The 17,965-nt window shown below is 40.6% G+C and overlaps 1 protein-coding gene across 3 annotated transcripts in view; it reads right to left on the reverse strand.

The window, feature by feature from the left end:
* CACNA2D1 (calcium voltage-gated channel auxiliary subunit alpha2delta 1) overlaps positions 1 to 17,965 on the reverse strand; it is a 668,904-nt gene that overhangs the window by 558,018 nt on the left and 92,921 nt on the right. For all 3 annotated transcript variants that reach the window (XM_077807875.1, XM_077807876.1, XM_077807874.1), the window contains exon 3: positions 9,938 to 10,054. In XM_077807875.1, the coding sequence (XP_077664001.1) occupies positions 9,938 to 10,054 (117 nt within the window). The remainder of the gene's footprint in view (positions 1 to 9,937; positions 10,055 to 17,965) is intronic.

The raw sequence follows: 17,965 nt of genomic DNA on the forward strand, positions 1-17,965 counted from the left end.
GGACAGCTGGATTACAGTTCCAGAGCTACCAATCTATAAAGGAAGAGACTGTAGCTGTGGTCAGATGGGGTTTCCTCTGCATTGCCAGGAGATTGAAAATGTTTTGATAATATGAGGCCCAGACCTCAAGAAAGATACCACAGTATTTTACAGCAAACGCCGCAGTTATAGCCACGGTAAGGGATAGAGTTTAGAGCTACTACTGTAGAGTGGTGCAGTGCCTTTTTTAACAAAGTATAAACTTGCATTATCAATAGTTAAAATGTTCAAAAGCTCTTAAGTGGCATAGGAACCTTTTTTCACTAACTAATTATTTAATAAAGGCCTCATTGTGCTAGGTCCTGAACAGCTATAGTTCCTGACCTGAAGAGCTCACAAACTAAGATCATAAGAAAGACAAAGAGTGAGAGAACTGGAGGATTATCATCCCTATTTTACAACAGGGAACTAAAACAGAGATACTAAGCGTCACACAGAAAATCTCTGGCAGGGCCAGGAATTGAACCCATATCATCCGGCTGTCTATCCAGTGCCTTAATCTTCCTGTAACACCGGAAGTATTGTGTCTGGAGGTAGCAATAGCTCTTGCGGTGCTCATCAGCATGGCAACCATGTAGTGTGGGTTAGCAAACGGGAAAAGAGACCAGAAAAATACATGTTTAGGTACCAAAAATAATATTTTGGACACTTGAGCAGTTCTTTTAAAAAATAAACAGTCCTAGCTAACTGAGACACGGAATTATTTTTGATTGAAGCAAACCTGTTGTAGGCTGTATAGAATACAGAGGAGAAAATGGAGAGAAAAATAAAAGATATTCAGATAGCTGTACTTATATTTTTTTCTCTTCTTGATATGCATATTTAACTCTCACAGATGACAATGGAATAGTTCTTAGCAACTAAATTCAGATTTTCAACAGTACAGCTGGTTTATGCAAAGAGGAAATTAAAGGAGAAGCTGTGAAAGTACAAACATTCCCATTTTTGTCTTCACCCAAAACAGCAATAAATAAGTAAGCTGCCATACCAAATCTGCAGCCAAAGCAAATATTCCAGTAGCACTATACATTTGTGTAGTGTCTCTGACTCATGGATCTCAAAGTCCATGGATCTTACCACAATTTCTTACTTAAACTTCACAACATACTAGTGAGGTATTGTTAGAACCCATTTTACAAATGGGCAAAGAGAGGTTATACAATCTGCGCAAAGTTGCATTGTGGTCTAGTAACTAAGAACCCAGGTATTTTGGCTTCCATTGCAAGAGTGAATATTCCCTGAAATCATTCTAAGCCACCTGTGGGCAGGGCTTAAAAAAATTATAGAAAAAAGAGAAAAAGTAAGCAAAAATTGATAGTAACAAGTGAAAATGTAGCAGAAATATAAAGCCCTCTCAGTGTTTGATGTCTTGTACTTCTTAGTTGGAATTTCTGTGTATTTTTATCTGTGAACATAAATTATCAAGATGCGCCCATGGAGAGTGGGCAGCAAATGGGACAGGAGGTTAGTTATAAATGTACACCCTGCCACAGATGGTTTTTAAAGGGTCAGCTCCACTTTTTAGACTAGTACAGAAGGAAGTTTCATCACGTATGTAATCTGAGCTATTAAGCCAAAAGAAAGAAATACCCTAAGCATCCAGTCAAGTGGAGACACTTAACTTCCCTGCCAAGAGCAACCAGTTTGTGAAAGTGAGACTGTATTAAAAATACAGGTAAAGATAGAGATACTTGGTTATTACATGCCATTCTTTCAAAGAAGTATCAATCCAACCTCCATATAATTGTGTGAAATCTAGGGTTGCCAACCTTCTGACTGGAGAAATACAAACACCCTTGCCACGTCCCTGCCCGAGGCCCCATCCCCCGCTCACTCCACCCCCCCCTTCCCTGCCTCGCTCACTGTCCCCTTGCTCCTTTTCACTAGGCTGGGTCAGGCGGTTGGGGTGCAGGAGGGGAGTCTGGACTTGGGGATGGGGCTGAGGGTTTCAGAGTGTGGGAGGGGGCTCCCACACTGGGGCTGGGGCAAGGGATTGGGGTGTGGAAGAGGGTGATGGCTCCAGCTAGGGGGGTGTGCTCCAGGGTGGGGCCAGAAATTAGGGGTCCGGAGTTTTGGAGAGGACTCCGGGCTGGGACACGGGGTTGGGATGTGGAAGGGGGTGAGGGCTCTGGCTGGGGGGCGGACTCTGGTGTGAAGCCGAGGATGGGGGTTCGTAGTGCGGGAGGGGACTCAGGGCTGGGGCAGGCAGTTGGGGTGCGGGAGGGGATGCGGGATGCAGGCTCCAGGAGAAGTTTGGGTGCAAAAGGGGGTGAGGAATGCGGGCTCTGGGTGGCATTTATCTCAGGCGGCTCCCAGAAGCGGACGGCATGTCCATCTCCTAGGTGTAGGCATGGCCAGGCGGCTCTTCATGCTGCCCCCGTCCGCACACACCACCCCCGCAGCTCCCAGTGGCCGCGGTTCCCACTGGCCACGGTTCCTGGCCAATGGAAGCTGCGGAGCCAGTGCTCAGGGCGGCTCTGTGCCTAGGAGCTGAACATGGCAGCCGCTTCCAGGAGCTGCGCAGAGCCAGGGCAGACAAGGAGCCTTAGTTGTGCCACCAGACTTTTAACAGCCTGGTCAGCAGTGCTGACTGGAGCTGCCAGGGTCTCTTTTTGACCAGGCATTCTGGTCAAAAACCAGATACCTGGCAACCCTAGTGCAATCATTGATGTGTGCAGTCTTTGTATACTATCATGTGAGGCCATACACCTGCAGAACTCATTTTCGTTCGCGTTGATTAAATTTTCAGATGTAACTTCTCTCATGTACGCACATTATGCCAGATCCCACTTCTGTTGAAGTCACTTACATTGAGTGATGGGTTAGGCCAACAAGCAATATTACACAAAAATTATGTGCGCGGGAGCTCATATGCACAGAGGCTTTGTTTTGTTCAGCTGAACAATATAGATTGCATTTCAAAATTGTTGGGTAAAAGCCCATCACCTGCCTACATCACACTACTGCCTACACTAAATATACCCTTGTCCTTTGCAGCACATTTCTGAAAAATTCATCAGTGTTGTTGCCAACATGTCTTTTCTTTTAACTGTTAGTGTTACTGGCAATTTTTAAATCAGGATTGGATTATTTAATAAAAGATACACTCAACAGAAATTATTTGGGGTATGTTTTATGGCCTGTGTTACATAGAAGGTCAGATGAGATGATCATAATGGTCTCTTTCTGGCCTTGCAATTATTGGCAAAAGACAATATTGCTGCACTCAGAACTTAAAGGGAAGCCTTCAATCACGCAAATATTAAGGAGACTGTAATGCCCTTTTTCACACATTTTATTCTGCTACAACAAGGCTTTTAATCGGCTGCATGGTTGAGCAGGTATCCATTCAGAGGTAGTATTAATAAAACCATGCTTAATCTCAGAGGTCCTATCTTCACTGGCAAAAATGTGCATTTTTCAATTGAGCTAAGCTACCTCAATTGAACCACATACACACACACCCTTAACATCTGAGTAGACAGCTTAATACCAGAGCTGAGCAATGAACGGAATTTGTCCCATGGGAAATTCTGATACTTCAACATTCCCAAATCACAACAAAAACGTTGAAATATCAAAAATATTTTGTTGATTTGGAAATGTCAAAGCATTTCATTTTGAGTCAGTTCAACATTAAACTACAGCTGCCTACGATGTTCCTGTGCCTCACGGTTGTTGTTCAGGTAACTCAGGCCCTCATTCTCCCCTATGGCTCAGCTCCCTGGCTGGAAGACATCTCCCATGATGCACCCGCAGTCAGAGGGGAGACCACACTGCATCATAGGAGACGTCATCCGGCCAGGGAGCCCAGCCAATGGAAGAGAATGTGGGCATCAGGCATCCAAAATACTACTCCAAATCAGGTAACATAGAACTGTAGTTTAATGTTGTGTTGCCTTGAAACAAAGTGGAAAATCAAAAAATTTCTGCAAAATTGAAGTTTTCCTATCAAAAATTCCAATTTTGCAGAAACTGAATTTTTCATTCAAAATTGTTGTGACAGAAAATTCCAGACAAGCTCTATTTAATACCTTTAATATTAATTTGAGCTAGTCATGTTGTAGCTACCTATTTTAAATGTGTTAAACAGGACCTATATAGGCATTACAGGGAGTTTTGAACTGAGTTAGCTCATTCAAATTAGCTTAACTCATTTGAAGAACACAACTTTTTGCCTACACAGACTTGGCCAGATGGACTCATACATCTTAAATATCTCTCATTTTGAGGAAAATCATTCATTTCAGTTCCAAGAATACTTAAATTCTATACAAGGATGGTACCTATAACTTTTCTTGCAGAAAAATTATTTCCAAAGAAATAAAAAATCATGGTGCCATGGTTACAGACACAGTTATCTAATACTAGAAGAAAAAAACTCCGTGGCATTTCCTGCACAACTCTAATATTTGTATGCCTCTCATTTGGAATTTTGTGACACTTTGTGTCCCATATTTGAGCCTTGGCAGATTATAGGGGGGTGGACAGGCTTACTTTCTGGGAACAGTAAATATATGAACCTAACTAAGATTAACTAAACGTAATTTCTCTCCTTGCTAGAAAAGCACCTGCTATCTTCGTCCATTTTTTCATAATAATCTCTCCATATAAATGTCATACTATTTTCTTAATATATGCAGACCAGAAATAGAATAATAAATCCCCTCTGAGTTATCTCCAATGCTTGATGGAGTGACACTTTCATATATCACGTACAAAACCATCAGATAATGCTGTCCAAAAATCTTCATCATAGAGGTTTAGCACAGGGGTGTATTACACCACTGCAGATTTTGTTACAGAAGGGTGAATTTTCATTTATAGTCATGCTGGCAACCTGGGGGAAACCAGTATATTATTGGGAAAGTCAACACCAATATTGCTTATTATAACCTTGCCCCAACTTTGTTTCTGCTACATGCCTAGGGAACATCATTTACCCAGTGGAGCCCCTTAGCAATGCCAGTGTATGAACAATGAGAAGGCTGATGTCATTCACTGGTATCTCCCTTCGGGCATCGCTAAAAGATCTATTGTCCTCTTGCATCATACTCGCTCTCAATTTAACACTTTGATACACTTTAGTCCCATTGGTAAAAACCCACTGTGGTGATTAGTAACAGCTATGCCTGACTTCATTTCTGCTCTCAGTCAAAGTTGAAGCTGTAGGTATAAATGTACCTACATTTCAGATCAACTTTGTGCAGCACAGATGATCTGTTTACAAAATCAGTAAAGCGTATGGGGAAGCTACTGTATGGCACAGAAATGTGCATGGTAGATGAAGAAGAACTGCTAGTAGAAGGCAACAGGTTAAGATTCAGAAGATAACAAGGGAGTATCACAACTGTGTAAAAATGACCTGGAGGACGGCATAAACTCAGAAGTCACAGTGTGCACTGATGACAAAAACAGGAAGCTGTGAACAGAAAAATCAATGCAAAATATCTCAACCATTAACGTTTATGGCAAGATGAATGAAGCAGGTAATGTTTAACCTAAGGTAATGGAATGGAAGACTCTAAATCGCAGAGACTAATCTCAGACTGATAATTAATAGAGAACACAAGCCAGAAACAAAATTGAAGTTGGTAACAGTATTACCAAACCTCACGTTTCTATTGGGAGTCTTGCACTATTTTGGCATATTTCTGAAAGACTCAGCTCCTGGAGTCTTGTGAATACATGAGAATCTCAGCTTTCATTTTAAAAACATTTCTAGCCCAAGTGGCTGTGGAGAAAATGTGAATGTACCCAATGGATCAGACCTAGAAAGTTAAAAAAAAAACCCAACACCCCGATTTTTTTTCAATAATTTAAAAAAAATAATTTTTTATTTTTAAAATAATTTTTAAATTTTTTTAATCGTATTAAGCCAGTCGTATGATTTGGGAATACATTACTAATAATTATTGAATACTTGAGATTGGCAATAGTGCGGTAATATACGCTAAACTTGTATGCACAACATTTGTTAGTAGTTATAAAAAGAAAATGAAGTCTTTTGCAGACAAATTCCTCCCTAGACTATTCCCAGGTAACCCTTCTGAAGTTTCACAGCTGCACCAGAGGGGAAATTATGACTTTTGAAGGGTATGTAGGTATTTAATATAATGGCAGACAATATTCTGAAAGGAACTGATTAGGATTTAAATATACAGTTTTCCAGCATGCACAAAAGTGTATATGTACATATATGTATATACACACACACACTTTTATGCCTATATACATATAAAGGTATAAAAAAGTGTGTGTATATACACACATGGCATTAAAAAGCTAAACAAAGATTGGGAGAACGTTTCATAGGAATAGAGGTAAACACTTGAATACTGGGAGTCTGCAGAAGTCCAACGCAATGCGTTGCCAACTGGAGCAGATGAATATGCAATTGTGGTAGGCTGGATGAGGGTTATATATATCCAAAGTATGCTCACCCAAGGAGGGGCTGATGCATCTGTTGTATTTGTTTAATTAATGTTTGTAAATCATAGAAATCCTCAGATGATTAAAAACACCTCATGAAGGCCAGCTAAAAATGGTAATTTCTGAGCTGTTTCAGCCCCAAAGAGGGAGCATTAGGACGAGCAAAATTCACATCTGTGCAGAGGGTTTAAGTGATGCTTAGGAACTCGGAATATTGGTTGATCATAGGATGACTATGAGCCACCAATGAGATATGGCCGTGAAAAAAGCTAATGCGGTCTTGGGATGCATCAGGTGAGGTATTTCCAGTGGAGATAAGGAGTTTAGACTTGAAATTAGAGAAAAGTTTCTAACCATCAGAGGAGTGAAGTTCTGGAACAGCCTTCCAAGGGGAGCAATGGAGGAAAAAGACATATCTGGCTTCAAGACTAAGGGTATGTGTTCACTACCCGCCGGATCAGTGGGTAGTGATCGATCTATCGGGGATTGATTTATCATCTAGACGCGATAAATTGATCCCCGAATTGATGCCTATACTCCACCCCGGCAGGAGGAGTAAGCGGAGTTGACGGGGGAGCTGCCACGGTTGACTCGCTGCCGTGAGATGGCCAGGAAGTCAAAGTATCTTAGTTCGACTTACAGCTACATGAAGAGCGTAGCTGAAGTTGCGTATCTTAGTTCGAACCCCCCCGCCCAGTGTAGCCCAGGCCTAAGCTTGATAAGTTTATAGAGGGGATGGTATGATGGGATAGCCTAATTTTGGCAATTAATTGATCTTTGACTATTAGCGGTAAATATGCCCATTGGCCTGTGATGGGATGTTAGATGCGGTGGGATCTGAGTTACTACAGAGAATTCTTTCCTGGGTATCTGGCTGGCGAATCTTGTCCACATGCTCAGGGTTTAGCTGATCACCATATTTGGGATCAGGAAGGAATTTTCCTCCAGGGCAGACTGGAAGAAGCCCTGGGGGTTTTTCGCCTTCCTCTGCAGCATGTGGCACGGGTCACTTGCTGGAGGATTCTCTGCTCCTTGAAGTCTTTAAACCACAATTTGAGGACTTCAATAGCTCAGACATAGGTTAGGGGTTTGTTACAAGAGTTGGTGGGTGAGATTCTGTGGCCTGCGTTGTGCTGGAGGTCAGACTAGATGATCATAATGGTCCCTTCTGACCTTAAAGTCTATGATTCTATAATTCTGGCCCTCTACACAGGGTGAATTTCTTTTGATGGATAAAGTGGCAAGGTAAGTACAATGCCAGGAGTCTGAGTCTCCCATGTTTCAACAGGAGTTCTTCATATGCATCAGGAGACTACAGCCACACAGGTATAAATAACAAGCCCTGTAATAGGTGCCTATTGTTAGTGGCATTACCAACCCTAAGCATTGAAAAATCATCAATTAGGCCCCAAACGTTCATGAAAGTGGCTAAAAATGAAGAGGTTTTTAAAAGAATAATTTGGGAGTTCTTCTTATTTGCCTTCTTGGTTTTGAGCCTTTACTGTGCATTCACTTAATTTTTCAAGATTTTCTCAGCAACCATGGGGGCTAGAAACTTACTTTTTTCAGATGAAAACTGAGATTCTCACATATTCCTCTTGATTTCAGCAGCTGAGATTTTAAGAAAAACAATACAACTTGTGGGACTAACAATAAAATTGCAAAAACTGGCAACACTGCCTTATGTGTACATGTGTACTAAGATGAACACTAAACCAGCCTCAGAACACCCAGTGACACATTGTAGGTGAACAGCATGACATCCTTTTTATACTTGGGTAAGCTAAATCACAGAGAAGTTAAAAGATCATGTATTAAAGATATAGCCCTGCATTAAGAATGGGGAAAGCTAAGAGATCTGGAAGAGTAATCAGGAATTCCTCCTGGCGAAGCACGAAAAGCAATGGCAGATCCACAATCCTTTAAATGGGTACAGCATATGGTGACCCCCTGGTCCAGACTACTATACTGGCAGATGCAAGTGCATGTCTTTCCTCACCACCTGTAAGGAGGCTAGTACGGAAGGCTAATACAGAGCAGTGGTTTCACTCCCCAGCCAGCCACTGGCACTCAAATCAGGTACAACTGGAGTGGGATGAAGGCTGCTTGTGCTCTCTCCCCTCACTCCTAGATGGCCAATCACAATCTGGCTTTAACTGACTTGTCCCACGCTACACTAAGAGTCAGTGTGAAGATGAGAGAACCCAAGTGACCCATCTCCCAGTCCACTGTTCCATCCTTCAGACCCCACTTCAAGGTATGCCTGTTTCTAGATTTAACACTAGGAAAGGCAAGGGAGTCAACACACTTCGGGCTTGTCTTCACTACTGGGGTATGTCGACCTAAGTTACGCTACTCCAGCCACATGAACAACATAGCTGGATTCAAGATAGCCTAGGTTGACTTACCCCAGTGTCTTACCGCACTGCATTGATGGGAGATGCTCTCGGAGAACTGGAATACCGGGGTCAACTGGAGAGCAGCAGCATAAATCTCCCCGGTAGTGAAGACAAGCCCTTGGAGTGCTCCATGCAAATCTGGTCAGCATCTCTTAGGAAGGGCATTGTTGAGATTGAAAACGGCAACAGAAGGCTACTCTGAAATGAATCAGGGTTTTGTGGGTATGAGTTACAAGAAGCAATTAGCCAGACTTGGCCTATTTAGAACACAGAACAGGAAAGGAAAAGGAAAAGATCACTGCCAATGAGCAGTTTGAAATAGCAACTACTTGCAATTCAAAACATAAGGGATCATGGGATTAGAACAGAGGGCTGACTTCTTATAAGAAGTTCAAGGTGAATTTCATTTACACTGAAGGTGGTTGAAATATGGAATAAAATGGCCAGTCAGCAGTAGAATAAACACACTGTGAAGCTTCAGCAGACACATGAACACACTGTTGGCAGAGGAAAATCAGGGGCTACCATCACAGAAGACATGAGAGTTAAAAAGATGAGACGATAAAGGCTAAGTGATTTACTTAGAGATACATCTTTTATGACCCAACTTTCATGGGGTGTCTGTCTCAAAACACATCTTCCCAATGGATGATGTACAAATATTATAACAAAATAAGTTACCTTAGAGGATCCAGTATTCAGTCAGTGTTTCAAGATTACTAATGACTGTAGAGTACTATCATCTTCATGTCATGAACAGTCATGTGCACTTAGAGGAATATTTTCCAACCTATTTATCTTTTGATTTGCCATTTGGCCCAGGTCCCTAATGTGTCAATCAATACTATAAACATCTTCCCTATGCCAACTAACTAATGAGTTGATTTTCTATCATGAAGTCACCAGCCCTCATTCAGCATATGTCAAATCCTGTACATATCAGGCTGACACTGCCCCTACATTTATAAGCAGCAAAAACAACAACAGTAAAAACATGCATCAGTAAAACATGAAGACTCAAAAAGAATGATAAATAAGTAGAAGAGAGAGATCCAATTAGTACTCACCACCAGGGCTTTCGATCTATTACTCAGTAGTTTTTCAATATCTGTGGCCGCCATTTCCACCAATTTACGTGCATTGTTGGCTTCCACTGTATACAGATTGTTGTGTTTCGTATAAATCTGCATGAGAAAAGGAAATCATTCAGAACTGGCACATGGGCCTCTTTATTTACATTGTAATAACAGCACAGTAGCCTAGTGGATTGAATACAGGACTGTGAGACAGGAACTCTTCAGTTATTATCCATTTCTCAAAAAAACTACGTTAAGCTGGGCAAGCCACAGCCTCTCTGCTTGAAAATTGTGTCCCCATTGATTTGGGGATCTGAGGGCATAATGTAGGGCTGAATTTATTATCATTACTGTTAATATTAACACTCAGCACTCCTGGGGCTATTATGGTAATTATTACTAATTATTTGCATTGCAATAAAGCCTAAAGGATCAAAGATCAGAGCCACACTGTGCTAGTCACTGTGCACACATATAATGAACAGACGGTTCCTACCCCAGGGAGCTTTGGATTTCTAAGTTTCAGTTTCCCTGTCTCTAGAAAGGATATTGTAGTTACCTCACTACTAACCATCTCACAAGGATGGCTGAAGGATTAGTGGCTCTGTTAGTCTTTGGTGATCTAAAGTACTATGGGATCAATTCTGCAAGGAGATGAGCAGATCAAAATCAGCAGTATTTAACAGTCCTCCACATCTGCAAGCAATGCTCTGCTCCTTTCAGGATTGAGCCTGAAAAATGATGGCTCTCATTTTCAAAAATGGTTAAATGGTTCTGGGTGCCTCCAGTTTTTTGTTTTGTTTTGTTTGGGGGTGGGGGGGTAAGATACTTGACCTGAGATCTTAAAGGGCCCTGACTTTCACAAAGTGCTGAGCATCCCCTATCTGAAAATCAAATGCCTATAAAAGTACCTGAAGTTGAGCCCAGAAATCACTGATGTATTGTATTCTTCCTAAAAGATTAAGAGACAGATACTCAAGGTGAATCAGTGTACCACTACTGAAGTAAACATATTTATGCTGATTTCCACCTCCTGATAATCTAGACACTTATTTACCTTTATTTTAGTAAGGTATATCGTTCACCTAGGGGTTTGTTTGTTGTTTTAATATTGTCCTTACTTCCATGATTTAAAATTCACCGTGTTGAGGGAGTACCTAGTTCTATTATTCTGTGGTGTTTCTAAGGGGGATAACTACCAAAAAACAGAGAGGAGTGGGGTTTGCTTCTGTTTTTTAAAGGACACCCCCTTCTTCCTACACAACATCCTTAAAGGGGGAGAAAAACCCTAACAATAATCTGGAAAAAGAAAGAGTATGTACCTTATGGCTAGATAGTGAATGGGGAAAACTAATTTATGCAACCAACAGATGGTCTGAGGTCACACAAGTGCTTTGCCTCTCTGAAACATTGCCTGATAGGGGTTATAATGTCTTGTGGGAAGTAATTCTAGGCGCACACACACAGGAACAGGTCCAACACTAATTCACTGGCTGAGCTCCAGCAGAAAGAGCTCAGAAACTATCCAGCAGACAAATTCTACCAGCTGTGCCAGGGTTCTCAGGGTATAGTTGTATGGTGGCTTTAAAGGGACACACCAATATAGGGATCTGCCGCTTGCAGCTGGTGGATTTTGAATAGTGCCAGGTCTGACATCATTCTCATGAATGAAACCAGTCATGTCTGATAATTCATGTGAATGACAGAACTGACAAGACTTATCATTAGTTTCAATCAGTTCTGATTTCCAGAACACTGGATTATATACTTTTTTTTTTAATCATAAACATTTTCTCCCTCAAAACTGATTTAAAAAGAAAAGTGTTTTAATTCTTGCTTTTGGGAAGATATCCCCCAAACACCTATAGAAAATCCACCACTGAAGCCTAGGATTACATAAGATCTCACAAGCAAATATAAGTCCACTGTGCTGCAAAAAGCGGTGATTCAGTCATGGATGCTTCTTGCTCAAATGATAGGCAGCCAATGCTCCAGTGAGGGGCAAGAGGAGCACACTGAAGATCTCATGACTCATTTTGCAAATCTTAGTGTCTTGGTCGAATTCCAGCATGGCTAATTATCTCATGCCTTCCTAAAGTTCCTACTGCAAGTCCAAAACCAAATTAGACATCATGGACAAGATAGTCAGATGGCAAAGCATGTACAATTAGAGACAGATTTTATAAGTTGCTCAGGTCCTACTTAGTCATCTAAATAAAGGCTGGATTTTCAAAGCTACTCATCAACCAAAAGAGACATCATCCAGCCAATGTCTTCTGAAAATCTGGCCGTATTTTTGTAATGAGAAATGTATATTTAGTTACATTAGACAGAATTACAAAACCATAGAAGGGATATATGCTTCAGGGCATAAACCAACTATTAATTGATCGGGGTTAGATAGAACATGTTAAAAAATATAGAATTTAGATAAGTTAGATGCATTCAAGTTGGCAAGGACTGATGAAATTCACACTAGGGTACTTAAGGAACTAGCTGAAGCAATCTCAGAACCATCAGTAATTATCTTTGAGAACTCAAGGAAGGGAAGGGCAGGTCCCAGAGGACTGGAAAAGGGGCAAACATCGTACCTAGCCTTAAAAAGGGGAACAAAGAGGACCTGGGCAATTATAGACCAGTCAGCCTAACTTCAATAACTGGAGAGATACTGGAACGAATTATTAAACAATCAGTTTGCCAGCACTGAGAGGGTAAGAGGATTATATTATAAGCAATAGCCAACATGGATTTGTCAAGAAAAAATCATGCCAAACCAACCTAATTTCCTTCTTTGAAAGGAAAAGGAGTACTTGTGGCACCTTAGAGACTAACAAATTTATTTGAGCTTTCGAACAAACTTTCGTGAGTTACAGCTCACTTCATCGGATGCATTCAGTGGAAAATACAGTGCGGAGATTTATATACATAGAGAACATGAAACAATGGGTGTTACCATACACACTGTAACCAGAGTGATCACTTAAGGTGAGCTATTACGGGGGGGGAAGGACCTTTTGTAGTGATAATCAAGGTGGGCCATTTCCAGCAGTTGACAAGAACGTCTGAGGAACAGTGGTGGGGGGGGAATAAACATGGGGAAATAATTTTACTTTGTGTAATGACCCATCCACTCCCAGTCTCTATTCAAGCCTAAATTAATTGTATCCCGTTTGAAAATTAATTCCAATTCAGCAGTCTCTCGTGGGTTACTTGCCTAGTGGATAGGAGAAAGCAGATCTGATATGCCTCTATTTTTTTGGGAAGGCTTTTGACAGAGTCCTCCATAACATTTTCATAAGTATCAGAGAGGTAGCCGTGTTTGTCTGTATCCACAAACACATCTGATGCATCTGAAGAAGTGGGTTTTTTACCCATGAAAGCTTATGCCCAAATAAAAATGTTAGTCTTTAAGATACCACCGGAATCCTCGTTATTTTCACAAGCAAACTCGGGAAATGTGGCCTCAATGAAATTACTGTAAGGTGCACAACTAGTTGAAAGACCATACTCAAAGAGTAATTAACAATGCTTCACTGTCAAACTGTGTGTGGCGGGGGAGGGGGAAGGGAGATGTATCTAGCGGGGTCCTTCAGTGGTCTGTCCTGGAGTTTGGTTCTATTCAATATTTTCTTTAATGACTTGGATAATGGAGTAGAGAATATGTTTATAAAAATTGTGGATGATACCAAACTGGAAGGAGTTGCAAGCACTTTAGAGGACAGGATTAGAATTCAAAAGGACCATAATAAATTGGACAACTGGACAATCAACAAGATGGAACTCAGTAAAGACAAGTACAAAGTATTGCACGTAGGAAGGAAAAAATCAAATATAAAATGTGGAATAACTGGCGAGGCAGTCATACTGCAGAAAAACCTCTAAGGGTTATAGTGGATCACAAATTGAATGAGAGCCAATAATATGATGTAGTTGCAAAAAAAAAAACGCTAGTATCATTCTGGGGTGTATTAACAGGAGTGTCATATGTAAGACATGGAGGTAACTGTTCCACTCTATTCGGCACTAGTGAGACCTCAGCAGGCGTATAGTGTCCACTTTTAGGAGCCACACTTTAAGAAAGATGTGAACAAACAGGAAAGAGTCCAGAGGAGAGCAACAAAAATGATATAAGGTTTAGAAATTTGACCTATGGGAGAAGTTTAAAAAAACCTCTAGGCATGTTTATTTTTGAGAAAAGAAGACGGTCTTCAAATACGTTAAAGGCTGTTATAAAGAGGAGGGTGATCAATTGTTCTCCATGTCCACTGAATGTAAGTTAATAAGTAACAAGCTTAATCTGCAACAAAGGAGATTTAGCAAAAAGAAAAGGAGTACTGTGGCACCTTAGAGACTAACCAATTTATTTGAGCATAAGCTTTTGTGAGCTACAGCTCACTTCATCGGATGCATACTGTGGAAAACACAGAAGATGTTTGTTTTTATACACAGAAATCATGAAAAAATGGGTGTTTATTACTACAAAAGGTTTTCTTTCCCCCCACCCCCTCTCCTGCTGGTAATAGCTTATGTAAAGTGATCATTCTCCTTACAATGTGTATGATAATCAAGGCGGGCCATTTCCAGCACAAATCCAGGTTTTCTCCCCCCTCCCCCCCCCACCCACAACAAACCCACTCTCCTGTTGGTAATAGCTTATCTAAAGTGATCACTCTCCTTACAATGTGTATGATAATCAAGGTGGGCCATTTCCAGCACAAATCCAGGGTTTAACAAGAACGTCTGGGGTGGGGGGGGGTTAGGAAAACAAGGGGAAATAGGTTATCCTGCATAATGACTTAGCCACTCCCAGTCTCTATTCAAGCCTAAGTTAATTATATCCAATTTGCAAATTAATTCCAATTCAGCAGTCTCTCCCTGGAGTCTGGATTTGAAGTTTTTCTGTTGTAATATTGCAACTTTCATGTCTGTAATCACGTGACCAGAGAGATTGAAGTGGTCTCCGACTGGTTTATGAATGTTATAATTCTTGACATCTGATTTGTGTCCATTTATTTTTTTATGTAGAGATTTAGGTTATATATTAGGGAAAACTAAAAGGATAGTCAACCACTGGAATAGGTTACCAAGGAAGGTTGTGGTATCCCCATCATTGGAGGTTTTTAAGTACAGGTTGGACAAACACCTGTCAAGGATGGTCTAGGTTTATTTAATCCAGCCTCTCAGCAAGGGGTGGGTGGAGTAGATGAACTCTAGAGGTCCCTTCCAGCCCTATGTTTCTATGATTCCATGTGCGTTTTATCCCATAATTGACCACTACAGAGTTTCTTGTACCTTGCTCTGAGGCATCTAGTGCTGGCCATTGTCAGAGATAGGATACTAAATTAGATACTGGTCTGATCCAGTCTGGTAATACATATATCTACATTTCTAGCCAAGTCATCATCATGGCCAAGAGCCTGGTACATTGGGGAGAAGGGACATAAAAACTGTTTCACAGGACTGCCAAAAAGACCAAATCTGAGCTCAGTTTTGTAATCTCAAGAGGTCTGGATTTAAACAAACTGCACCAAACCTACCAGGATCTTCTATCAACAGTCAATACCCACCTTGACCACTTAAGAGACAACCATGGTAATCTTAGTGATCCTCATATATGCAAAGCCTCTGATTTTGAAGCCGAATGCAGTACCATAGACACTAAGATGGGCAGAGCCATTACTGATTATGGATTTTTACGGTTTGATAACTGTGCAACAAATATGATTAAAATGTTAATGAGATTTTACAAAGAAATTAAATCAATTGGAAATAATTTTTACTCTTCCAGGGTGTCAAAAGAACCATTTTTCATTTATTTGAAATTTTTCATTAAAATTTTGCTTTTGAAAATTTCCAGTTTTTTCATTTTACCCATGCCTTTCCCCCACTTTTGTTCTTTTTCTTTCCAGAGGGAGGCAAGAAAAAAATCCCAAACAAACAGAAAAAAAACTTTTTTTTTCATTTTTGGGTTTCACTGGCGGTCAGGGAGGGGGGGAATGTTTTGCAAAAATTTCCATTTGAAAGAAAAATAAAAATAAAAAAGGCTATTTTTGATTACAGGAAATATTTAATTCCAAACAATTGAATCAGCTCTGCTGTATTAAAATAAACCACCACCCAATAATACTGCAGACATATAAATATATGCAAACCATCTTTCTGCACATATGGGCTTGAGGGTGGTGTATGCAGGTCGTGAGCTTTTGATGTAATAAGTGCTAGGGGTGATAAGGGAAATTAATTTTTTTCCCCAACTCACCAGTTGTAAGTGTCCTAGCACTGAGTGTTCAATTGCAGAGTCCTAAGAGAGGGACAATGTATGATGCTATCACATGTGCCTGCAAAATGCAGGATGTTGCCCACAGAACAAAGCACAGCACTAGAACCTCACCAGGTCTTTTAGCCTTTCAATTCACTGCAATATTTAAATACCCTTTATTGGTGGGGATTTGTGGGAAGTTGCAGGTAACTGAATAGCACTTTAGCCAAAATGCTGGGTACCACTTTCAGGAACAAGGAAACATTTTCATCTCCCTTCCCCTGCTCCTACTCCAAGAATAATCCACATAATTATAGTGAAAAAAGAAAAGGAGTACTTGTGGCACCTTAGAGACTAACAAATTTATTTGAGCATCAGCTTTCGTGAGCTACAGCTCACTGAATTGCACTGAAGTGAGCTGTAGCTCACGAAAGCTGATGCTCAAATAAATTGGTTAGTCTCTAAGGTGCCACAAGTACTCCTTTTCTTTTCGCGGATACAGACTAACACGGCTGCTACTCTGAAACCTATAATTATAGTGGAGATCCAACAATGCCAAACTGGAATCCTTTACCCTGTTCAGTGAAAAGTCTTCACTGCAGACACTGTGGGTCCTGCAGATGAGAAGGGCTCACTCTACTGACGTTCACATTATTTCCAGAGACGCTGCCTCTTTGTCAGGAATTTAAAGTTGCCAGGTGACCTAACCTGGAAACTGGTCAGGCAGGGATAAACATTTGTAGGATGCTATAGTATTTCATAGAGCACACTGTGCTTCTTACCCGCCACTAACTCCAGCGAGAGATATACCCCACTATTTATTGAACACAAACCTGTTCCAGTTTTTCAGAGCTTTCGTGAGCTACAGCTCACTTCATCAGATGCAACTGCAGTGGAAAATACATGCATCCGATGAAGTGAGCTGTAGCTCACGAAAGCTTATGCTCAAATAAATTTGTTAGTCTCTAAGGTGCCACAAGTCCTCCTTTTCTAATTACTCAAGAGTTGCTTATATAATTTATTTGTTTGCTCCTCTTCTCCTTGAATTCAGCTTTGATGCTGCAGAAAATTAGCGCAGCAAGGGGAGGTTTCATTATCAGCCACGCAGCAACAAACTTTTCATTCTCAAAGCCTTCCACCTAGCCGTCAAACACAATTAGCAAAAGCTCATCTCTAATAGTCATAAAGGTCCTTATCAGCTAAGGTGTGTTTATTCACCTTTCAAAATGCAATTTGGCTATCTATGGGGCTTATTCTAAACAGCTGATTTGAATACATTTTATTATATTGCTTTCACCAAGTGAATGCAAGTTTTCATTAGATTTTACATCTAACTTCATTTTCAGTACTTTAATCACTAGTGTTTTACTAAAAGCTCTTCAAATTGACAGTAAAATATGCCATTTTTTTATGGAACAAAACCTCATTGCATGGATATGTGAAATCCGTCAGGTCACAGCAAGAAAAATACACTCATTTCTCTCTGAAGTCGTCATGTACTTTTCCCTTCAAGAGAGAATGTATTAAAATTGTTTTCTAAATACTGGATATTTATTCAAAGATAATGAACCATAGTTGTAAAAAAACAAAACAACACTGCAGCATGAAACCACACAAGAACAAGAACAATAGTCTAATATGCTGAAGATTAGAAGAACTGCCAAATACCCCTACAGAACAGTACCCCTCTCCACTCTGGCTTCAAGGGCATATTTACAAATCCCTTACAAAAAAGACATTCTCCCTGCTTGCTGCAGGGA

Source organism: Eretmochelys imbricata, chromosome 1 (assembly GCF_965152235.1).
Source record: "Eretmochelys imbricata isolate rEreImb1 chromosome 1, rEreImb1.hap1, whole genome shotgun sequence".
NCBI lineage: Eukaryota > Metazoa > Chordata > Testudines > Cheloniidae > Eretmochelys > Eretmochelys imbricata.